This window comes from Eptatretus burgeri, chromosome 5 (genome assembly GCF_056783735.1).
Source record: "Eptatretus burgeri isolate ZD-2024b chromosome 5, Ebu_testis_v1, whole genome shotgun sequence".
NCBI classification, from domain to species: domain Eukaryota; kingdom Metazoa; phylum Chordata; class Myxini; order Myxiniformes; family Myxinidae; genus Eptatretus; species Eptatretus burgeri.
The window spans coordinates 77,724,415-77,750,106 of NC_140965.1; the positions used below are offsets into that span (position 1 = coordinate 77,724,415).

General features: G+C 42.3%; 2 protein-coding genes across 6 annotated transcripts in view; both read left to right on the plus strand.

Annotated features, from left to right (window-relative positions):
- The window catches only part of LOC147026747 (G protein-regulated inducer of neurite outgrowth 2-like), a 137,019-nt gene extending 118,833 nt beyond the window's left edge, over positions 1-18,186 (plus strand). For 2 of the 5 annotated variants that reach the window (XM_085882518.1, XM_085882519.1), the window contains exon 2: positions 15,753-18,169. In XM_085882518.1, coding sequence (XP_085738644.1) covers positions 15,770-17,035 — 1,266 coding nt within the window. In that variant the 5' untranslated portion in view covers positions 15,753-15,769 and the 3' untranslated portion in view covers positions 17,036-18,169. Of the gene's footprint in view, positions 1-3,510; positions 14,249-15,752 lie in introns of those variants that run through there. The other 3 variants (XR_015058490.1, XM_085882516.1, XM_085882517.1) reach the window with 3 other exon arrangements.
- Positions 1-25,692, plus strand: part of ECD (ecdysoneless cell cycle regulator) — a 464,207-nt gene that overhangs the window by 284,817 nt on the left and 153,698 nt on the right. The window lies entirely within an intron of this gene.

The following is a 25,692-nucleotide window of genomic DNA, read 5'->3' on the forward strand; positions in this document are numbered from 1 at the left end:
ACCTTTAGTTTAATTGGTTTGAAATTATTCAAATGTTTTCCTATCTGTTCCTTCATGAATGCCTCCAACAATTTTCCCACTGAAGTCAAGCGAGCAGGTCTACCGTGCCCTAATTATTCTCTGGAACCTTTCTTAAATAGTAGTGCTACAGTTGATACTCTCCAATCCTCTGGTACCTGTCCCATCTCCGAGCTGTGAAATTTATCCACCAACGCAGTGCTTATCTGCTCTGCCACCTCCCGCAATACTCTTGGATGCATGTTATCCGGCCCGAGAGCTTTATCGTCTCCTAAGTTTTTACCTCCGCCACCAAAGGTGGACAGAGGTTATGTTTTCACCCGTCCCTTTTTGTCTGTCTGGCTGTGAACAAGATATCTCAAGAAGAACAGGATATCTCATTGTGTCATCGGGCAGAAAACGACAAATAACACAATGTATCAAAAAGTTATGTACGGATTCGGACGAAACTTCGATGACAGATTGGGTGTGTGACGCGGACTCATTGATTCGATTTTGGTGAAGATTCGAATCAGGATCTGGATACGAGAATTATTTAATTTTTAAAGTGATTCTTCACCATTGAGAGATGGGGCCAAAAACAATATATAGGAAGATGTTTCAAAAACGTTGTGGATGATTTGTGACAAAACTAGGTGGATGAGTTGGATAGGTGACACAAACAAGCTGAATAGATTTTGGTTAATGTCCGGAAACAGATCCGGTCTATCGGTGGGATACAAAACGTAAACGGTTCAGTCTGGCAGAGGTAAGCGCTCCACCAAGTGCCATTCTAGTTCTAGCTGTTTCATCACTTCCCCTGCAGTGATTCGTGATTTTGGTAGTTTTTTCCAGAAGGGGGTTGTTGGTGGACCTTGAGCGCCCTGCAGAAATATGGTGGGGACATATCGCAGACAGAGCGGGGGGGGGGGGTGAGACCGGAAAGGAGACGGTAGAAGGCACAAAGATCACCGACCTGCCTGTGGTGAGAGGGTGAGGGGCCCAAAGACTTAACCTCATCGTGGGAGATACCAATGATCCTACATGCCTTGATTTCCACAGCTTGAAGCCGAGAACGGTGAGAGGCAGGAGCAGCAGCCCAGATGGAAGAACAGTACTCCATCAGGCTGCAGACCAAAGCTTTGTTTGTGGTCAGGAGTTCAGGTGGGCCAAGGAAGGACTTTGCATGACGGAGGATTCCCAGTTGGCGACTGGCTTTGGAGGCCAGGTTGGAAATGTTGCTTTCCCAGGAAAGGTCATGGCAGACGGTGAGACCCAGAAGCTTGAATGAAAGGAAATTTTCTGGAGGATTGTTGAGAAAATAGATGGGGGGGGGGGGTGGGGTTCTAAACAGTACTTTTGGAGAGACATCGTGAGTGTGAGATTTGTCAGGATTGAAAGACATGTCCCACATGTTGACCTGCAAAGTGAGTCCCATTATCATTTGGGAGTTTGCAAGGTATGCCAAATCTGCAAATTAAATCTCTCATCATTACTTTGGCCACTGTCTACATGGGTACACCTCAACCCACTTAGAAAAAATATCCACTACTACTAGGATGAACTCATACCCACAACATTTTGGAATCTGTACGAAATGAATTTGAATATGTACAAAAGGACCCATGGGCAGAGCGTGTGCCACTGGAACCATTTGAGATCCTTTCCCAGGATTATGTTCTTGAAAAATTTGGCACATCCTACAATATTGACAATAGAGGAACACATCCCCCCTTTTGCTCGTGTGGAGCCACTTATACGGTTATCGTGTGATTTCCATTGCTCAGAATCATCATGTTTCCATCCGGATATTATCCATAAATCTCTCTCTCTGCTGGATCAACATCTGCTTGTAATGCAGCAGCATCGTCAACAGAAGCAATTGCGGCTGGTGTTAAAATATATTGAGACACCAACAGGGTGTTTTTGGAAATGGCCACAGCTTTAGCAGCTTCATCTGCTCTGGCATTCCCCTTTGAAACGTCATCGCAAAAATAATCTGTAATCAACCTTTCTCGTTACCATTTGGAATTGTTCCTTCCATCAAGCTTCAAAACCTCTCTGCTCTCCATCTTTTAAAAAGGAAAATCCACTTCCCTTGCACTTGCCAAAGCAAAACGCTGCAGGTTCCATCCAACTTGCTCTGACCATCTAATCACTTGCATAAACCCATTTTCAATAAAATCCATTCCTTGGACAAAACAAACTCTCCATGCTGGAAACCGTGACAATCAGCAACACCTGGCTCCGGCAATGCCTCCTTTACCTTTGAATGAAAGGCTTTGACAGAATTTGTAAGGCAAATGTAAAATTATATTAATGAGAATCGTACAATAAGACTACAAGCAGCACTGAATAACACTTATGTATTTGTGGAAACCGAACTTATCGCTGACTTCCTTATGATCGGGTTCCTGTTATTTAAGTTATGTGATACCTCATATGCGTCTGCTCACCCATTCTTCATTTCAAACCCCAAGCCGGAGTAAAAGAGCTATTACTGAGACTGAAAGATTCTTCATGATCACCTTTGTTTGCATGGCGATTGGAAGGCGGCTTGTGAACTTATTGTTATGGCGGCTGCTTTGGAACTGCTTGCTAATGAAACTGCAAATAGTATAGCAGATATTAATCTAGAAATGATTGCCATGTGGATAGAACTATGCAAAATCGCATTGCTTTTGACTTGTTGCTTGCAGCACAGGGTGGAACCTGCGCTGTCGTTGGGTCTGAATGTTGTACTTGTATCTCAAACAACCTCGGTATAATCCCTGAAAAAATCACAGCACCGCAAAAAAATAAATAATAACATTTAAAATGCTTCCCCAAATAATTATACCTCCTCTTCAAAGATTCTGAACAGACCCTCTCCACATCGTTCCACCCTGCATGCATTAACACCAATGAGCCCGGCCCACAACCCGATAAAATATCACACAACATTCCATCAATATCTTTCATCCCTGCCCCTCGAAAACAACAAAAAACTCTATTTTCCATATCCTTATGACAAAATGGAGAGTCCACATATTCAATACCCCAATTGCTGACAAAAACCATCTCCCTGGTCATCCTCCCTCCCCTCCCCATCCAACGCCCACAATCACGCATGTATATATATATATATATATATATATATATATATATATATATATATATATATATATATATATATATATATATACACCACTGTCCACATCATCACCCGCATCTTCCAAACCATTCATGCCACCCCCACCCAATGCGGTGGAAATGAGGTATGCTCTCGTCGTGAAAGAGTATTTAGCATGTATTTGGGCAAGTGAAAAATTCCATAAGTACCTGTTTGTGGAAAACTTCAGATGACTGACTGGCCATCAATCCTTGGTTCCACTGATCAATGAATGAAGCATTGAGCAAGCTCCACTTGTGTATCAAAGGCTGGTCTTCAGATTTTAGCTTTTAATGGCAAAGATAGGTGATACGCTAACTATAAGAAAGTGCCTATCAATATCTGATCCCTGGATTCTGGAATTTGGGAATGTGACTGGCAGGAATAAACTGCTACAAAAGGCCATCATGTACACAAACACAAGGGATGGCCGAAATGTGCAGATGGTGTCAACACTTACATCCAAGGTTAATACACGGTACATGGATCATGAGCAGAGTTGTTTCTGAGGGGCACTTGAAAAATCATACCAGGAAGTATATGAGCTAACATGTGTGAAAGGATTCACCATGGCCATCAGGTAGTGTTGAGGTGCAGAGAACACACGTAACATTCAGTATGGTGGTCAGGAATGAAAGAAGCTATGAGTGACAGTTAACCTCCTTTTGTCTCGAAAGAGTTCACCATATTCACAACAACCTTCCAGTTTGAATGAGTCACAAATAGCTTTTATATTCTCATCAACAAATGGCGAGAGATAGAGATGAGAATGGAGACGGAGACGGATAAACAGCAATAGGATCCTTTGCCAGTTTAATCAAGCCATTCGGTTAATTGCCTACAGACACAATGATAGCCAGGAGATAAGAAAATCCCAACATAATGATGCTGCCGAGACAGGTGAGGACCACTATACCTGTTCCACCTCAAGCCATGTTCAAGTCATCCTGTAGAACTTCAGTGCAATTATGGCAAAAGCAAAACTAAGAAGGGATATTACTCCAATCAGTGACACAGTTCAAACTAAAAGGGCACTCATACCTCCGCCATGTAGAGCGCATACCTCCGCCACGTAATGCCTGATCCACGAGAACATATCGGTCCCAATACATTTTTGAAATATCATGCTATACAGTACTATATCGTTTTTAGCCCCATCTCTCAATGGTGAAGAATCCCTTTAAGAATTAAATAATTCTTGTATCCAGATCCGAGTTTGGATAATCATCAAAATTGAATCAATTCGTCGTGTCCACACACTCAATCTGTACACGGTTTCGTCCAAGTCAGTCCACAATTTTTTTCAGATATCGTGCTATATTTCAGTTTAGCACAATATCTCAATGCTGAAGAATCACTTTTTAAAATTCTCGTCGTCAAATCTGGATCCGAATCTTCACCAAAATCTAATCAGTTCGTCCGTGTCACACACCAAACCTGTCCACAAAATTTCATCCGGATTCGTCCAAACTTTTTGAGATATCCTGTACACAAACAAACAGACAGACAAACAGACAAGCCGGTAGGCGGCGATGGGTCGCCGAGCATGGAAACTATAAGATATAGAGCAAAGTAGATGTCACATATCGGATAGGGAATCACCTTAAGATTATGCATATCAAATCTCATCCAGTTCCATCTACTGATAACTACTCGGTATCCATTTGAATGAAAAGTACCGAAAATGCGGTTTGAAATCGGAAATCCCCAAAGTTCGAGGGGGTGCTGTGGGTGAACAAAGATCTAAATCGAAAATCCGGCTCGATCGTTTGTGCACAATGTATTCCAGATTGGTGTGAATTTTCATGACCATCCGACCATAACCCGAGGAGGAGTAGCATTTGGCGCGAAGGCACCTCTCGCTCTCGCATATTATCGGTTTTGCACCAATTGACCTTTGACCCCTGACCTAAGCGAAATCGGTCAATATGTCCTGAGGCAAAGTTGTAGTACTCATTGAGTACCATGAACCTGCAAAGTTTCATTTGTATCGATGCACTTACCTGGTCGCTCGGGGGCCTTCAATTTTCGTGCATACCCTAATTGTAGGGGGCGCTGCGGGAAAAACTATTCCATATATCACAAAAACCGGAATATATTTGATAGAGCATCACCTGTAGATCATTCTTACCAAATTTCATAACCCTACGTGGGATAATGGCTTTCGGAATTGATGTCGCGTGATCGTTACCGATTTTGAAGGTTTTTCGGTTGTTTCTAGGGAACCAAAGCGTCCCTAGCAACCATCACAATTTCCAAAGCACAAGGTCATAAGATGTACCTACCACCCGAGTTTGGTCAAAATCCGCCCACGTTTACTACCAATTATGCTGATGACAAACGAACAAACATCCAAACAAACAGACAGAATTACTGACAATAAGGGTCACCTATTTCGGCGACTCAACAATACGGGGTGAAAACATAACCTTCACCTTCAGTGGCGGACGTAACAACAACCTTATATTGGAATCTTGTAACACCATTAATAGAAAGCTCACTGATAGTATATGCTGGGGGTCTGTCACTCTTTCTGGCAATTTGAAACCTAATATAATGATACTACCTCAAAGCAAATGTTATGATGATCTGCATGCCACCTGTGCTCTCTGCTGATGACACCTAACGAGCCAGAAACACATGTTTGCATATGATGATCTGACTGTGATATGACCCAAAAAATTTAGAGCAAAATGTTCTTGTACCTGTCACTGCTGTACAGCCTTTCCTAAATGGGGCTGTAGTAAAGAGAAGGATCTGCATTAACACCCTACATAAAGCTGAATCAGCTTAATTCTTTTAAATGTGTATTTGTCTCAGCTGCCTCTCCAGATCTTGCAAACAGAGGCAGATGAAGATTTTTTTTGGAGCCCTGGGTACAGAAAATATTTAGGCCCAAAATGAGGACTCGGTGTTATTTTCCCCCTAAAAGGTAAAAAAAAAGAGGACTCGATGTTATTTCCGCACTCTTCTCAGCCTATGTTGCTTTAGACTCAACTGCAAAAAATCTGGAGGAATTTCCATGTTTTATTGTCTTTTCCCCACCACCCCCCTGGAAAGAAATGCCATTTTAAGTTGTTCAATTATATGAATCAGCTTGCTATCCCTTGCCAAACCAGCGTTTCGTTGGAGTGCTTGAGTGATTAATCCACTTGGCAAGTGCTCTACAAGCTCATTGGCAATGGAACACACCCCAACACGTGCAGAAGTGTGTCCAGTTACCAAGTTTTCATTTTCTTAATTATTTTTGGACATGTAGCCGAGGCTCGTGGAAGAGCTAAAAGTTTCTTGTAAAGCATTCAAGTAAGCAGTCAAACTAAACTGTTGATAAGAATCAGCTGGCTTGGCAAGTAATAACAAGCTGATTGGTAATTGAACGCCCCTCAGCACACGTGTGATACTGAGGACCCTTTTTTTTGGTTCTGTCGCTTGTATAACGAAAAGAGTTAATTTCAGGTAATTTTCATCCTTTTCGCCTTTTGTTGATTTGAAAACCACTATGTTCCACTGTGTGCACGAGTTGGTCCATTTACTCATGAGGGTTTGTTTTGTGATAGTACAATAATTATGGTGTGCATTTGTTAAACAATATCGACATGTGTTAACATTTGGAATTATACAAATTTTTTTGTGATTATTGATGCATTTGTTTCCATGAAACGTAGTTATTATTCCCCTCGCTTTCTCTACTAACCTCACCCTCTAATTTTGTAATCGTCCGGAACAGTTAAACATCAGGGAAAACATTTTTTTTTAATTGATTCATTATGTGACGGTGCTTTCTTTCCTTGAGATGAAGCATTCTCTTTGCTCTGTTTTTTATCATCACTCACAATTTGATATGTTTTGGCGGCAAAGTGAGACCCCATCCTCGGGGACACCGTCTTGAAGGATTGTGAACCACGATTTGTAGTGTGGGGGCCCATGCAATTGCATGATTTGCATGGCCCTCGCGTTGCTTCTGCCCGGGAACCCACCTTGAGCTCGGGGATCCTGGGCACGGGTTCTGCACTCCCGTGTTAATCCACCACTGCTTGCAAAGACCACAGAATCGAATACTATGGGGCTGATATGTGGCCCTTGTCATGAGCATACATGCAGTAATAGCAGTTGTAGCATGTGGTTCCTGGTTCCGCAACAGTGAAGGTAACATTTATTCGAGATGTAGTACATTTATGGGCACGTGCACGCCTAGCTCACATTTCAGAACATGGAACGGAGTTCTCCCAGGGCTCGAAGTATACACCTTCATTTTGGTAAGGGGTTCACGATTCATGGACCAACCTGTGAAGTTTTCTTGTTACCTCCGCCACCGAAGGTGAGGAGGTTATGTTTTCACCCCTTTTTGTCTTTGTTTGTTGGTTTGTGTCGGATATCTCAAAAAGTTGCAGACAGATTTGGATGAAACTTAGTGGACAGATTGGGTGTGTGACAAGGAAGAATTGATTCAATTTTTGTGAAGATCCGAATCCGGATCCAGATCTGATAATTTTTAAATTGATTCTTCACCATTGAGAGATGGGGCCAAAAATGATATATAGCACGATATCTCAAAAATTTGCGGACAGATTCGTATGAAACTTGGTAGACAAGTTAGATATGGGGCAAGGACGAATTGATTTGATTTTGGTGAAGATCCGACTCCACATCGTGATAGGAGAATTATTTAATTCTTAAAGTGATTCTTCACCATTAAGAGATGGGACCAAAACCGATTATATTACTGTATAGCATGATATTTCAACAAGGACAAATGTGTCCAAGAGCCACGTCCTTAAGGTTTTGTCTTCACCAGAAGAAGAAGAACAAGAAGAAGAAGAAGAAAAACAACGCGGAGCTCTCTTAGAGCCAGCGTCTCGCATAAAATTTTAATGGGAATGATATGTTCTCGTGGATCAGACATTGCGTGGCTGAGGTATGCGCTCTATCGAGTGCCCTTCTAGTTATCAAAGTTTTGTTCCAAGCTCTCTTTTCAAAATCATCACTGAGCTCCAGACTCCACAGATGCCAACCCTCCCGATTTCATCGGGAGGCTTCCGAAAATTCACCCAAACTCCCGCCCTTACAATCACTATCCTTATCCTCCCGAAATTTTGATATTTTTGCACTGTTCACTAATCAGAATGTACTAGTATGAGAATTGAATGAAAAGCATCGTCTGCTACCTATAGCATGTGGTAACTCCATAACGTTCGCTGCTACCAAATTGTACGTAAAAAATTGCAAATTCAAATGAGGAGCAGCGAAACATTGGGTCTGGATCTCGCTTATGCGATCATGCACTGAGATTTAGTGCATGCGGTATGTGTGCAATACAGTGCATGCGGTATGTATGCACAGTGTATATGCATGCGATACGCTCACTGCATGCAGCTGGGCCCCGTACCAGCCCGGCGGTCGCGACCACCGTGCGGTGTTTAACAGCCGCTAGAGTTCTACGAGTCGCGCTGCAGCTGTGGAACATCGACTTCGAAGTTACCGATGCTTCAAGCCCTCGATGTTGATTACGAAATGGCAGAAAAGAAGCTTACGAAGACCAAGAAATGGTCTCAGAAGTACAAGACCGAATACAGTCTCCAATACCCGTGTATTCGAAAGTCTGAAAGAGGAATTCATCATGCGTATTGTACAGTATGCAGCGTTGATATTTCAGTTGAGCACGGAGGTCGCGATGATATTCGGAAGCACGTTGGAAGCAAACGGCACACAGACATTGCAAAGGAGAGATCTTCGAGCACGAGTACCGGTACACTTCTGAATTATTTCACCAAACAAGGGACAAGCGAGGAAGAGGATGTTACCCGAGTGGAACTTCTCTTTAGTGGATTTATTGTGGAACATAACTTGCCCATATCAGTCTCAGATCATGCTGGACCTCTATTTCAAAAGATGTTTCCAGATTCAAAAGTTGCTTCAAAGTATGGATGTGCAAGAACAAAAACTTCAGCAATAATTGGTGAGTTGTCAAATGTTACTGCTTCATCTCTTGCCGATATTGCTAGACTAGCTACAGACGGTAGCAATGACAGTGGTGAGGCCCAGCTATATCCTGTCCTGATTTCGTACTATGACAACAGTGCTGGGATTGTGAAGCAAGGTTTGCTAAGTTTGCCTGCGTGCAAACAAGATTCCACTGGAGAAAACATTTTCAAACTGCTTGATCATGAGTTCAGTGACAGGAAAATTCCGTGGGGAAATTGTGTTTCCTTTTGTGCTGATAATGCCTCTGTGTCATGGTGGGCAAGCACAAAGGAGTCGCTGCTTATATCCACAAACAAAATCCAGAGTGCTAAATCATGGGATGCCCTTGCCATATGATGCACAATACGGCCAAGAAGGCGGCTCAGGCCTTACCCATTGAATTAGATGACTTTCTCATCGATATTAACTACTACTTGGACAAAAGTAGTAAACGCGTCAAAGGAGTGAAAGCACTGCAAGAACTCTGTGATGCCCCGACACACAAGATTCTGAAGCATGTCGCAACAAGGTGGCTGTCCCTTGGTCAGTGCCTAGACAGGCTGATTGAACAGTGGGAGCCACTTCGCCTCTTCTTCAAAGAAGAAGTACGAAGAAAAATGCAACCAACTGTAGCCAAGACTCTAACAACGAGCAAGAAGGACGGCACTGTATCTACTGCCAGTACTGGCACTGCAGGATCAAGCACTAGTGGAGCAGCATTCACCACTACCACTGCAGTATCTGCTGCGAAGAAGACAGCAGGGACAGCACCAAAACCAATGCTGAGAGCAGGTAGCATCACCGGCCCTTCATCACGTTCATCTACAAAGCAGATCCCTTCAGAGTCGAGAAAGACTGTGATAGTCCCATCTACAGGCAAAGAAGGACCCAAGTTAAGTTCTGCTTTTGCCAAATCACTTGATAGAAGCTCAGCAAAACCTTCGAATCAGAGGTCTTCTTCCTTGGCTGCACCTACCTCAAGCTCTCTCCTCAAACGTAAAATTGGATCTGGTACTACGAGTCTGACCTCTTCTGCTGGCAGTAAACGCAAGTGTGATCGCCCTGCGGCTAAGTGTACTACGAGTTCTACAACTAAAAGCGCATCTTCCTCAAACACTGTGCAGGAATCTAGAGAAAAACGTGTCAACAGGATGTTCTTGTCTCCACAAACAAAACTCTATTGTTTCTTCCTTCGATATGCTAACAAGCTTTTTGAGAAGGGGAATCTTCTGCTCCAAAGAGACGAACCCTGTATTCATCTCCTGCACGGAGAATTGAATGGTCTTCTGAAAGATATCTTCGTACGGTTTTTGAAACCATCGGTGTCATCGGTTGCTCTGGTAAATGTACCCTTCTCTGACAGAAATCATCAGAAGAATGATGAGGACCTCATGATTGGGAACGATGCCAAACTGTATATAAGGGAACAAAGGAGTCTCAAGAAATCCACCTTCACTCTGAGTGAGTCAGACATCCAAGGTTTCTTCAGTGCAGTTCGCTCATATTATGTGAAAGCCTGCAATTACATCTTCAAAACCTGGCCGCTAGATGATGAATTAGCCAAGCATGCTCAGGTGCTGGATGTTAAGCTACACCAAGAAGTGGGGTTTGACTGTGTGGAGTTTTTCATCAAGAAATTCCCCTGTCTGTTCAGTGGCGGTGATAGTGACATAGACAGTCTTGAGAGTGAATTCGCTCACTACCAGGCAGACGCCTCCATAGCTACAATTGCTACTGAGACAGTGAGAGTGGATGAGCAGTGGCATCGGATTTCACAGCTCACAGATCCCTGCACTGGTGCCAAGAAGTATCCTAATTTGAGCAAAGTGATGAAGGGAATCTTGGTCATTCCTCATTCGAACGCATCATGTGAGCGGGCACTCAGTCTTGTACGGAAGAATCATACTGAATTTCGTCCCAATTTGAGTGTCAAAACCCTGGAAGCTCTCTTAATTGAAAAACTAGCTCATAGCACCCCTTGCTACCAGAGAGAATACAGCAAAGACATAATCAGAAGGGCTAAAAGAGCCACACAGCTGTCACTCAGCAAAGCTGCCATGGAAAAAGCAAGCAGCAGTAGTACCAGCCAGTAAGGTAAGAAAAATATTGCTTCTTTTGTGCTTTTTGTTAATCTTTGATTGTCCCCTAACTTACTAATATTAACATACATGTAACATTAAAAAGTGCACAATTTTCCCCTTTTTTTGTTCAAAAAGTGGGAATTCTTAACATGTTAAATGCTCCAAAATAGGGCTCAGAGGGCACTAGAGAGCGTCTAGAACCCCAGAGCTTCCAGGGCCCTAAGGCGGGCCCTGGACCCCGCCGCAAGGATCGAGCACTCCGCACTCGAGATGTGCGCTTAGCGCACATTATTTGGTGTCGGTTGCAAATCCTCCCTAATTCTGATTTCCAAAAGTTGGCATCTCTGCAGACAGTTTCCACATGTAGTTTATTTGTAATGATATTCTCAGGGATGGTTTTTATGATATCCGTGAGGTTCTTTGATCTTTATCGTTCCTGTTGTTGCAATTATTACTAGTACATTTTTGGTGCTCTTCAGACTCCAAGTTCTTTTGACTTCATTTTTGAGATCCTGGTATTTGTTCGTCTTCTTGATTTCTGTGTTTTTAGGCCAAAATTGATGCGTACTGACCCCTCAATTCGCAATGCCATCTTTTCCAATGCTTTGTTTTCTATGTTCACGCTCGATGAGATCATCAGATCATAGGTGAGCATTATGTTTTTGTCTTCAATGATTGATTTTGATTCGTGTTTCCATGAATTTTCTGGAACTGTGATATTGAAATTTCTGCAGATGTGCCAGTGCAGGCTTCAATCCAATCTAATCTTCACTATTTTTTTTTTTTTTAAGAACGGGCCCACCTTTGCCGATAAGACATCAGTGTGAGAGCCGCTACCATTTGCAGGACTCCAAAATGGCTGCTATTAGGCCGCGTCTCCATGTACTTTTTTTCTCACTGTGGTTACTGTGCTGCAAGCATAATTGTTTGCATTCTGCCATCGACTGATGTAGTGATGCTACTTTTACACTTCAGATTGGAACACTCATTTGAAACCATTCGTCCAATTTGATAGCATTTATGGCGGATTATTATGGGGTTTTTTTCACATTGTGTATTATTGGCTGCATATCAGGAGCTGCACTTTCAGCCACTAAGGCCGCCAGTGGCTCGCGGGCCACAAAATGAAGAACAGGGTGCCAGTGGATTATTCTACATATCTTCTTGTGTCTCTGTGTGTACAGCTGTTCTGACATGAGGTTTTTTTTTTGTTTTAACATCCCGAGAGGAGGTGACTCGTGCTTTCTGTTTCTATCTTGCACAGCATACGTGTGTTTGTGTGTGGTTTGGTTGTATGTTGTGTGCATGTGTTTTTTTCCCCCCCTTGTCTGTGTTTTTTTTTCTTTTGTACTTTCTTTGCTGCTGTTCATGCTTTTTTCTCCAAGACTGGATGGCATTACCCACCAACAGGCAAGGAGTAATTCTTTAATAAATAAATTGCTTTTGGAATTTTTTTCCCATTGATCTCATTGATTTCTTTGGTCCATTTGGAGGGGTCCAACAATTTGATTTTACACAAAAACTTCAGATCGCTAAGTCAAAATGTTTTTGAGATCCAGTTCACTGAATTTCGACCTGACCTGGCCCACCAGCAATTGCTCAAAACCTCATAACATCTCTCATAACAGAGCTAGAAATGTGATTTCCAATGGAATTTTCAAGCTCTTGAAGAACCCAATGACATAATTCCTTCTATGGAAAACACTTGCATGTTGTTGTTCATCTTTCGGCTGCTCTCGTTAGGGGTCACCACAGCGGATCATCCATTATGATCCGCATACTGATTTGGCACAGGTTTTACGCCGAATGCCCTTCCTGACGCAACCCTGGTCGCCTCTTACGACACAGGGATAAGGATTGGGTTTCGCCATGATTCCAGGCTGCCCTACACCCTCTCATAGCACGGCCGAGCGCAGAGCTCCCGCCCTCAAGCGATCCTCCAACCCAAGCCTCCGAGTAGCCGGATTACAGGCGCACGCCACTACGCCCGGTATGGAAAACACTTGCATGTGAGTAATAAAAAAGATCCCTCTTTTTAGGACATTTAATCTTACCTTCCCCAAAAATATGGATACATTGAAAATTTTGAAAGAAACATGACTGTGTAACCCAAAGTTTCCAGACAGGTTTCTCTGAAAATTTCACAATGAGCACTGAAATAGGTCTGAGCTAGTTTCACTTGTGCTAGTTTCACTATTTCACTGAAATAGGTCTGAGCTAGTTTCACTTGTGCTAGTTTCACTATTTCACTGAAATAGGTCTGAGCTAGTTTCACTTGTGCTAGTTTCACTATTTCACTGAAATAGGTCTGATCTAGTTTCACTACAACTGGGTGCTTCCCTTCAGCTCTTCTGGTCAATCAGCCAAACACCTACTGTCAATGTCAATATAATATTTCAGGTCTGAAAAGGAACAATTTGCCAATGGTTTAGTCCAAAATTAACCATGGGATGGTGTTTAGGCCTTCGTACCTTATTGTCTTATCAATTAAATTACTTATTTGGACATTCCTTCAGTGCCTTAGTTGCTCTCTGTACTTCCTTTAAAAACCTGTACGTTCAACCAGCTTCATTGGTTTGGTTCAATAAAATATTGGTTAAATAAGGACAATTTGGGTAGAACAAGTTCACTTCTTCATTCTGGGGTTCAACATTCAAGATATATGCCAGCTACCAATGATCATCGTGGACGGCTGATACGCCACATATCCCTTAATTTTATGATCCCGTAATTTCGTTGTCTTCAAAAGTCACTAATTCTTGCCTCATTGTTGGAGAAGAGGAAAAAATCCTTTACTTCCAGGTGAACCAAGAACTGGACAGAAGAAATGTTTTTGCTTATGAGTAATATTTTTTTGCTTTTTCCAGTTGTGGCTCAAGGACAGCAGCTTCTTGATGGTAGTGTCAGTGCTATAAACACCAGTGAATGCAAGGAATCGTTTTTGATGCAATATCAAACAGCTGATGAGGAATACAATGAAGAACTAGTCTTGCCCAGAGAGGCTACTATTGGTCTGCACCAGTGGACAAGTATAATGATGGATGAAATCAACCTAAATGTAAGCTTCTTGCTTTCCGCAGTGGTTAACATGCCTCAGTCAGTGTCTTGTTGGTTTCGTCTGCTGTCGAGGAGTGATTATTTGTTCATAATAACATTGATTGGTTCATTGTTGCACCTCCTTTTCCTGCCCATCACTATCTACACCTCCTGTCATTATCACCAACCACCCCCTCCCTGCCAGAGCAAGTTCCTCCCGTCCATGTCAATGGGTCGGGTCTGTTCCTCAACCTGCAGTGGGTCCATATCCCCTCCCTCCATCACTTGTCATCCATGCCACTGGGTCTCCGATGCCATGCCATGTTGCAAGCCCCAGTTCTGCCGCCTAATCTCTCCCCGTGCCCTCATGATGACCTCCTCACTCTCCCTCTGTCCACCTCCCAGTGACTCAACTTCCATTCTTTTCAAATCTTCTTCCGCTTATTCTCTGGCTTTGTCTGTTATCTCTTTTATTGGTTTTCTATCTATCGTCGACACAATCCTGTGAAGTTTATATAATGGGGCCACGTCTAATCTAGTGGCCAGTTTTGTTTTCCTCAACTGCCCCATTAATTGTTTTCCCCTATCTTTCATCCCCCAAAGCTTTTTGGCTAAACTGAATAAACCTGGCAATGAAGGATGATTTATTTCTCCTCTTTGCTCCAATTTTCCGTTCTTTGTAGTGTGTGTGTGTGTGTGTGTGTGTGTGTGTGTGTGTGTGTGTGTGTGTGTGTGTGTGTGTGTGTGTGTGTGTGTGTGTGTGTGTGTGTGTTTGACATTGTTCCGGTGACAGGTTGAGCAGTGTATTAAATATTTTGAGGTACGTTTCCACTGATGGGTTAATTTGAAGTAAGTGTAAGGTTCGAGCATGTACGTCTGTGTGAACGCGTTAGTTTATCAAAAGTCTAGAGGAGTTGATCTATCTCGGACCATGGCCTGGTCGTACGGAATAGCTCTATGTGATCAAGGCCCATGCAGCTGGTCTGATGTAACTCGGTATTAGAGGACGTGACTCGTTATCCAAGGACAAGACTTTTTACTTGTAATCCGAGAGTGCTGTCTGCAGAAACTTTCATGGCAACAGTAATCACATGAACACCACCATGCCTTGTGGTGACTGCAACTAGTTTTTCTCATTTCCATTTGGCCCATATTAATCATTCCTATGGGAATGCCAAAACTTGATGCAGATGAACATTGTTCAGAATTGATATGGACACGTTACTATGGATTATATATCTGTGAGAACACAGCTTAAGTGGCATATTCCCCAAACCCATGTCGTTTACATGCGATAGATTTGCAGCCGAACAATGCAAGGTCTGTCGTGGTTTACAATTGGTTTTATGGTGCTCCATTCGATCCATCCATGGAACTTGGAAAGGAGAAATCTTATTTTTACATATCCAGAACATTTTTCTTTCTTTGTGTCAATGATATTCATCATTTGACTTCAATGTTTTTTCTTTATAGATAATTAATAAATGTATTGAAGGGTATTAATTTAATTGTCCTTGTTTTTGCAGAAAATCCCTGCAGGAGAATGTTCACATGTTCTGATGCCAAAAGCTTAGACATGACAAACTACAGAGAGTCCTCATGTTCATCAGCTACAGCACAAAACAATACCAAGGATGGCAACTTGAAACCCACAGAGCACAACTCAACAAAAGCAGCAAAACATTGGTCCCTGTTGGAAGATGACAACAGGACAACATCTGAAGATGTAGACAAGATGGTTATTGCATTTAAAAATGAAAATGGCCAAGACATTGCATTAACTGAACCCGACAGGAATGCTGCAGGTTTTTCACTGACAGCCAAACAAAATTACCTCCCTGCTTGTGAAGCAAACGGTGAGAGCAGCAGCAACCACGAGAAAGCTGAAATTTGTCAACCAGTATCATCACCAACTTCATGCGCTACATCAAATACTGAGGTTGACAGCAACAGTGGCAATGGAAATGGTGAGCAGCAGGGTAGTATTCCAGCAAAAAGCACAACCTCATCCATGTTGTTGTCAACTGAAGGTTGCTTCAAATATGGCAATAACTTCAATATTTGCAGAAAAGATACCTGTGGAATGTTGAGCTCTTTTGAGCTGGACTGTAGAGCCAGAAAGTTGTCTCTATCAGAAAGCTTCTTGCTTGTGCCATTCACAAAAATCATGTCCTCCCATAGCGACTCAATAATCCACGATAAGGGTGGGATGGCCAATGTGAACGCACAATTGCAAGAATGCAGGACAGGAATGAACCAGAGTACCACCAGGGGGAGTCCAGATCTCAACCTCATTCAGACTGTACGATGTACAACGCGAGATATTGGAACACTCACATCGCCATCCCGGTGGATTGCAACCTATGAAAAGCTTGGGCACAGTGACGCCGGCGTGCAAGCAAATCTGAGTGCACCTTGCCGATCAGTGGGCACAAATCCAAAGACGCCATTCCGCAATCGTCGCTCTACGGTGCATGTGTTCCCTGAGGTGAGTTTGGAGTTTGGGGTTCTGCAAGAGCAAGAAAAGTCACCGGTGCGTGAAGTGAAATGGGATGACAAAGGTATGACCTGGGAAGTATATGGAGCCTCAATGGATGCTGAGGTTTTGGGACTGGCTATCCAGAAACACTTGGAAAACCAGATAGAGCAACACATAAAAGAACTGAAATCACCAGGCATGGGAGCGCTTGATGTTACTGCAGTCACTGCCCAGGCGAAGCGACGGCAGTCAGGGGTGTTTCGAGCACTGTTTCAGAACATTCGTCAACCCAAATGTTTTGGGTGCACCAACCCCACAATGGCTGAATGAGGCTCTTTCACTGTCACTTCTTGTTGGTTTTAGTTTACGTATGGTGTAGTTTCTGTGTTTTTTAACATCAATTATTCCGAGCACAGACCAAACAGTGTTAGTTCTTTTTCATGATCACGCTCACACCTTCAGTCGAGCTTATAGCAGAATATTTTAAATATCACGTGAAACGCTTGTTAAAGGTTCATCAAGCTCGATAGATAGTGCTATTATTCTCTTTATAGTATGTACCGTACGTGCCACAGTATTCAAACTTTTAAAGTCTAAAGTGTTTATATTAGGGCAGATGTATGTGTTTTAGGTTTCAAATGGATCTTTACTCAAGTGGTGCTGAGGTTAAAATCCATATTGATCTATAAAAACGGTCTACCTATATTTTTAAAGTTGTTAATTTCAGAAAAATCTGCAGGTTATTGAGTTTGTGTAAAACTGTGTAATTGTTCCACTGGAAACATGATTGGGGGCGTAAGCTGGGTTGAGATCATTGTCATAACACGGATAAATTACATCATGTAATTAATGTGAAATTATCTTCCTGCAATTCACTTAATGATATATTACTGCCTACATGAGAACTTCATCAGTGAAAAATGCCAAAATGATTCGTCTCCCGTTTCCTCTCCCACTGTGTCGAGGGTGCGAGTTTCATGTTGACACTGATTATGGCACTGCGCGTGAGCAACGCCGAGAGCAACGTATTTGCCATTAATTGTGATGTCCATTTCTGTTCCAATTTATCTCATGCTATAAAGTACATGGTAAAATTTACAACTTTGACAGTTTCTTGTTTTAAATATTTTTGGGATCCATTTTTAGCTCACCTGGATTTTAGTCATATGAGCTTATGCGATCGAGTAGTGTCCGTAGGTGAATGAGTCAGTGAGTGAGTCGGTCAGTCAGTCCGTAACCACTTCAGTCATTTTCGCTTGAACCAAACTTGCAATTTTGATTAAACTTGGCCACAAGCTTCATATCTGATGCCGAACAAATGCGTATTGACCGCATCAAAATCTGCGCTCATGAAGAGTCTACAGGGGTTTTTTCGACCCCCCCCCCCAAAAAAAGGTATTTTCTCTCTCCTCAAAATCTACACACATTATTCCGATGAAACTTGACCACAACCATCATCACCTGTGATGTACTAAAGTTTGTTCACAGCATTATATAATATATATATATATATATATATATATATATATATATATATATAAATATATATATATGTTATGTATGTATATATAGTTATACTGTATATATAGATATATACATATATATATATATATATATATATATATATATATTTTTTTTTTTTTAAGTGATCTAAGGTTTATGGTGGAATTGCTACATTAATCACAGCCAAGAGAAAGACGTTAGATGAAATCATGAGAGTTTCACATGAATGACAAGAACATCAGTAAATAATGGAGAAATCAACGCACACTGTACATGGCTGGGATTTGATTCCAAGCTGTGGGTTGTGATGTGAGCATGAAACAGAAAATTTCAATGCGATTTCCAAGGGATCATCACTTAGTCATAAAAGTTCTGAAATAAAAGAAAATGATTGACAACAAAATAGTGGTGTGTGTGTGTGTGTGTGTGTGTATGTATTTTTTTTTCTTTTCTTTTAACCTATGCATGTTCAGCCATTATCCTTTTCATCGAACAGTCACCCTTAATTTATACATGAGGCCTTTAAAAGGTTATACAAATGAGATACCCATGATCGTAAGCCTGGAGTTGGCTTAGCGGTTAGGGGTGGTGGCTTGGGATCCTCGGGTCCTGAGTTTGATCCCTGTTTGGCACTGAATTAACACCAGAGGGTTGACTCAGCCTGTCATCCTTCCGAGATCGGCAAAATGAGCACCAGTGCACTGATAATAGGGGCACTGCATCAGTGGCATAGCCACGCCCCTTGCCAACGATGCAACCAACAGCCAAAAAGGCTGTGCACGAAGGGAACCCATGATAGTTCAATGAATACCAACTTTAAAAAACAAAATAGATATAAACATAAATACTTGGGAGGTAAATATTTTTTCTTAGTAATTACTCATACTTGTGGATTGAAAAGTATATTTTGTTAACTTGATATTTCATGGACCATTCTCATCTGTGGATACATCTTCCATAGAACCTTTTGATTGCTCCTCGTATGTTAAGCCGCCAACATGTTGATCAACCCTCATATCATCCATGTATATCAGAAAACTTTCCACGACCATCATGCCTCGTGTCTGGGACAATGAAGGGAACAGTCAAATAATCCTTGAAAAATCACACAAAGAATCCTCTAACAACTTGTAAGTAACCTGAAAGACTATCTTAGCAGTACAATAGTGGTGAGATTTAGCTACTTGCTTCAAGGCATTGACATCCTATTTGCAAAGGGACACTATTTTCCATATGCATGCATTGGAAGGACATAAAATAAAAGTCAGATTTCTTATTTGCTGTGGATAAGATGTTGAAAGCAAGGCAATAAAGTATATACCATCATAAAGTGAATGAAGAGTAGAAGTAATATCGATTGAAGGCAACTGTCCATATCCTCATCTGTTCAAGTTATTCCAAATTCCAAAAGCTTGACCATGGAAGGGCCTCATTGAAATGTGATCTAAACTGGATTTATGAAGGCAAATGTTGGTTGGTTTAAACTTTAAACCATTAAAAAAAATAATCACTGTCAGACATGATGGTGTGGTGAGACTTGAGCATGAGGGGTGTAGGATGAGCAGAGTAAGAGGGGTATTAGGAACCATGGCCTTTAATGCAAAGACAGAGTTAAGGTAATCAACCTTAGCATGAGCAGTATTCATTGTCATCCATTCATCATGAAGAGCGAAGCAACTGATGAGCATGTGATGCAGACAGACTTAACGAACTGCCGCAACATTTTTATTGCTGGTGAAAGACCTGCAAGTTCAGACCTCAGGTTGGTTTTATGTTGAATTCTGACATGTCTGATGACAGAAACACAATGGTGATGAGCTTTGCTGAGAGAATGCAGGTTCCTATCAGTTTAGTTGGCTTTCAAATCGGAAAAGGCAAGTTGCTTATTGGCAATTTCTTCACCACATGAATTGCTCTACCTGTTATGATATTTGAGCAAGATAGCTGGAGACATGCAAATGTATGAACTGATGGAGGAGAGGGTAGTTTGTTGAGAAATTATTTCCTGGCACTATGTCTAGAGATGAATAGACAGTGGACCATCATTGGAAGAGTTGGTGGACTGCAGGCCAGACCAATCTGCCCAATGAATCTGCCACCCTTGGATTATAATGGAAGACCACCAGAGAAACATACTTTCAAGAGCTTTACATGTTCATAACTCTTCCCCACAGCCACTGCCCACCACCTCCCCCCGCCCCCCCCCAACCCCAATTCCTTTGAGGATCTCTATCTTTGTGTCTGTAACAACCTCTGCTTTGTGTGTGTGGTCTATCACCCTCCCATCTTTGATGCCTCCATAAATGAGTCTTTTTCTTCAAATATTAATGCTCTACTGTCCTATCACCCCAGTTTTCTCTTGCTAATCCAGGGAGCCTTCAATTGGCACTTTGGCAGTTGGCTGGGAGTCTGCCCCCAAACTGCAGTCTACGATATTGCATCTAAGATGTTTTGTGAGACAACTGTCCTTACCTCGTCTGTCCCTTCTCTTACTCGTATCTCTCCAAATGGCAGTTATTCTTTGTTTGATTTCATCATGTCAAACTAACCCTTCTGTCTGTCCTGCTTCTCTTGGCTCTTCTGATCACATCATTTTGAAAGGGTTTGGCTCTTTGCTGGTATTCTCAGAACCATGAAGGTGCTGAAGTGTTTGGCAGTTTGGCATGACTTGTCTGGTCTTAAATTTGCTCTCTCCCTCACAGACTGGTCCATTTTCTTATCTGCCCCTGGCATCAACAGTTCCTGGAATTCTTATCCCCATATACTGCTTTTATCTCCTCCAGAAACCCATCAACACCGAACAAGAACCCAACATCCAGTTTACCTGCATTTAAACCTCTCCAGTCTTTCACCATCCTAAGTCTGGCAGGATATGGTCAAGTCTGTCTCTGGTACACATTCACCTTTTCTCCCCTAACTCCAAAAAGATGAATCATGTTGGGGACTGTTTTTACTGAAAAGGCCAAAAGCTCTCACTCCTGCACCCACTCTTTCTCCTTCTAGTGTAGTAGATAGTAGAAAAGTCATGCAAATTATGATACAAGCATCAAATTTGGCATTTCTGTTCTGCAGGGCTTTCTGATCAAATCTGCCCGATTGGCCATTTGAAAATCCAAATTTTGAAAAATTTGAAAAAAAAAAAAAACTTCAAAAAATTTGAAGTCACAGCTGGCTGAAATTCTTGAAGCGCAAGTGAACATCCCAGACAGAGAACCAAGGGGAGATGCAGTCATCATTGATGGCTCAGCACTTATCAATGCGCAACCTCCACGCACTTCAAAGATATTTGATGACTATGCGAAAGAAGACATCATCCCAAAGGTGGAATCCTATGGTGCCAGGTACGAGAGGGTGGACGTAGTGTTTGATGTGTACAAGAAGTCAAGTCTGAAGTCCGAGGCAAGGTCGAAAAGGGTGCAAGGAATCAGAAGAAGAGTGACAGGAACCAGTAAGACTCCAAGTAACTGGAGAAGCTTTCTTCGAGATGACAGCAACAAGACTGAGCTGTTTCACTTCCTTGCGGAAAAGATGTGTGAAGCACAGACGACAAGCACAGTCATTGTCACAAAAGGAGAAGATGCCATTAGCAACACAAGGAAGTCACTGGACGCTGTGTCTCCATGTTGTCATGAAGAAGTTGACACTCGAATATTTGTACACACCAGGGATGCAACGACGGATGGTCGCAAGTCCATTATCATTAAGGCTAATGACACGGACGTACTAGTCATAGCAATATCTGTACTGCCATCCTTACAGGAACTAGGTCTTGAGAACATGTGGATTGCCTTTGGCCAAGGAGCCAAGGTGCGATGGATTCCAGTCCATGAGGTAGTTTCTGCAATAGGGCCTGAGAAAGCTAGAGGGATCCCATACTTCCATGCGTTCACTGGATGTGACGTCGTGTCTGCCTTCCACGGTAAAGGGAAGAAAACTGCATGGCAGACTTGGAACGTCTTTGATGATGTTTCTGAAACATTCACCAATCTCAGCCAGCATCCAACATTGATTCATGATCTTGACTTTTTAAAAAAAAAAAAAATTTCAAAATTTGGATTTTCAAATGGCCAATCAGGCAGATTTGATTAGAATCCCCTGGAGAACAAATGTGCCAAATTTGATGCTTGTATCATCATTTGCACGATTCCTCTGAAAAATTGCTGTTATCTGACCCACTATTCACAGTTGGCTCTTTGCAGCATGTGGATTTCTCTAACATTAAGTTTGGAGGTTACTCATCAACCTCAACACCTCTGCAAATGACTCCAACAGCATTGGCACTGTCATCCTCAAGAACTGCACTTCGGGTCTATCCTATCTTCTTTCTTCACTCTTCTCCAGGTCTTTCTCAGATTGTCTCCTGCCTCCATTTTGCAAAGTTGCCAATGTCAACCCTATTCACAAGAAGTGATGCATGTCTGATCCCATTGTCTCAACTAGAGACTGGTCAGCCTTCTTCCTATCAAAAGCAAAGTGATATAATGTAATCATTGCTGCAGATCTCAAGCACTATCTCCTCTCCCTCCAACTCTTTTATCTCTGATCATCAAAATAGTTTCTTCCTGGCCATTTTGTTTCTTCTAATCCAACAAGGGGTAGATGCACCTGATCTCAAACAAGATGCCAGGACCATCTCTTGAGACATCTCTTTGACTTTTGATACAGTCTGGTACCCACCCTTACTTTCCAAGCTGTCTGCTGATCATGTTCAAGAGCCTCTCCTTAAATGGCTATCTGATTTGTACAGCAAACATAACCAACAGGTTATTCTTGATGATCTGTCTCATGATCTCCCTCTTGAGTCTGGTGTCTTATAAGGCAGCGTTTTAGGATCCCGTGTACTATTCTTAGTAACGTAATCTCTGTGTGCTTCAATAACCTCTTTCACCTCCCAGGAAAATCCTCTGGGCTATTTTGCTGTTGTTTCCACCCTGTGCAGAACAGCCACCACAGTTTTGAGAGACATGCTGCTACAGCAACCATCTCTTCAGATATGTAAAAATTAACTCGGTAATCACCTCCCAGGAACGTGTCTGTTCATTCAGGATCCCATGCTCTCACTCTGTCCCTCCACAAGGATCAGCTCTCGAACGTCCTCGCTTAGTTCTTTCGAACCGTCTGTTTCAAACATATCAGTTCAGCTAAACCTTCCTGTCTGTCTCAACCGGTTTGTTTGTTTTGTGGCGTTACCTGTTTTGGGGACACCACATCTCCTAATTTGTTCTCTGAAGCTGGCCAATGCCTCAATATTCTCTGCAGATCGAAATTCATTCTGAACCATTCAGAGCCCATTAATGTCTGGAAGGAATTCCTCCAAAGTACCACCAAATAAGGGTCTCCACTCTGGGTCTCATGCTTTCAACTATGGCCTCTTGCGTGAGTGGCATTCCCACAATGGAAGCAGTTGCTTCCCATATTACTCTCCTGTAGGCATTCAAGTCCAAGGCTTTCCATGTTATTGACATCTCTTCACAGGAAAGCCAACTCCCAGATCGGTGGACCCTCAGTTTTCTATCATTTCAATGACGGCCTCATTCCTTAACGTTCTTTCCTCCATCCTTCCCCGATCCTGTACAGGTGGTACTGTTCTTCTTGAAACGTGCCCCGAGTTACTCTCTTAAATTTCTCCACCATTTCTTCATCCCTGTATTATATAGGTTTTGTATAACCAACTTCTTGTACGTGTTTTGGCCTATGCTCTCCATTGTCACCTCCTGCCTTCCACAATGCCCATCCCTGCTCTCTTCTACTCTCACTGACCCCCTGATCTGCACTCCTTCCCTTTCTGCTACTCATTCATTCTTGTGTGATGTCTTTGTTTCCCTATTATCCTTTCATCCTCTGTCGGTCTGTGAACTGGCTGTGCTCTTTCGTGTAGCTCCTTCATGGACCTAGATAAGCCTGGTGTTGGCTTAACAGTTAAGGTGGCTGGCTTACGATCTTCGGGTCTTCATTTTGAGCCCCTGTTATGTCGTTTAAATAACAAGATGCGTTGACTCAGCCTGTCATCCTTCCACGATCAGCACAATGAATACCAGCTTACTGGTAACAGGGCTTACAGCATCAGCGGCACAGCCACGCTCCAAGAAAATGATGCAACCAGCAGCCACATGCGGCATACAAAACAACAACCCCATGAACCTAGATGTCTGTTGAATAAATAATTAATGAAAAATCGAGGAAAACAGGAACTTTTCAAGATCCCGTGTAACATTATTAACGTGTTCAGTTAAACAGTTATTCCAAGAGGACTCGTTCTCGCTCCTCCATGAGCCTCGACTTTGTACACAAAAAAAGGAGAAAATCAGCATATATGAGTTAAACCAATGAATTATTCCTTCCTCACATTCCCCAATACACACATGACGCAAAACACACACACACACACAAACACACACACACACACACACACACACACACACACACACACACACACACACACACACACACACACACACACACACACACACACAAACACATCAAGTACACGACAATGTACTTTGGCAAAAGTGCATCAAGTACACGACAATGCAAAAGAAGTTACAGTTTACCAAAACAACGATTGCATTGCTTCTTTGTCCACCTGGAGAACACAGATCGAGGTGAAAAGTTCAGATGGACATGCTTATGGAGCGTTCAGTTTTTTTCTCTCCAAACGATGTATTCACAATCATTCAAAAAGGGCAGTTGTTTTTTTTTTCTTTTCTTATTCTGTACATGTATAAGTTAGTACATAGAATTCATTGAAAAACAAAAAATGTTGGTGTTCCTTGGTCTATTGTGAGTATATGCCTTTCCAAGTACTTTTTGAATGTCCCTTGTTCAGAAAAGCCAATAGCCATTGTTTGCAGCTTTCACCAATCTCTGAACTCACACCGCATCTCACGTGTTTCTAGATAGCTGTCCGGATGTAAAAAATGAAAAAAGAAAGAAAGAAAAGAGTTCGTTTAATATGTTTCTCCCACTTATTGTCTTTTTGGAGATTTTGGGGTTTTTTGATCTGCTATCTCATTACTACCAGAGATATGATATTGTGGATGTGTTGTTACGGAACTCCCATTTTGGAGTCTCCTTTCCCTTTGTCATCCTCACCCCCCTGGATTTTTTTTTTTTGACATTATTAAAGATGACACACGTTCAAGAATTCCACAGCTAGAGGGACACATCCATCAAGCTGTTCCACTCCCATCCAAGTTTAATCTCTAATATGTATAACGTCATGCTGTTTCAGTGCGGTCGATCTTTCAGACATTCGGCCTTAAACGACGTGGTCAAACGTGCCCTTTATGGGGGCATCATCTGTCCTGGAACCCCTCGGCGTAAACCTTGGTGAAAACACCCGCTCGGATGGCTTGACCATCGTCCCATGCAAGAATGGCAAAAGCCGAACCTGGGATTGCACTTGTGTTGACACTTTTGCCAAATCACAGGTTTACAATACAGCTGGAGCAGCTTCCACCGATGTGGAAGTTCTGAAACGTAAT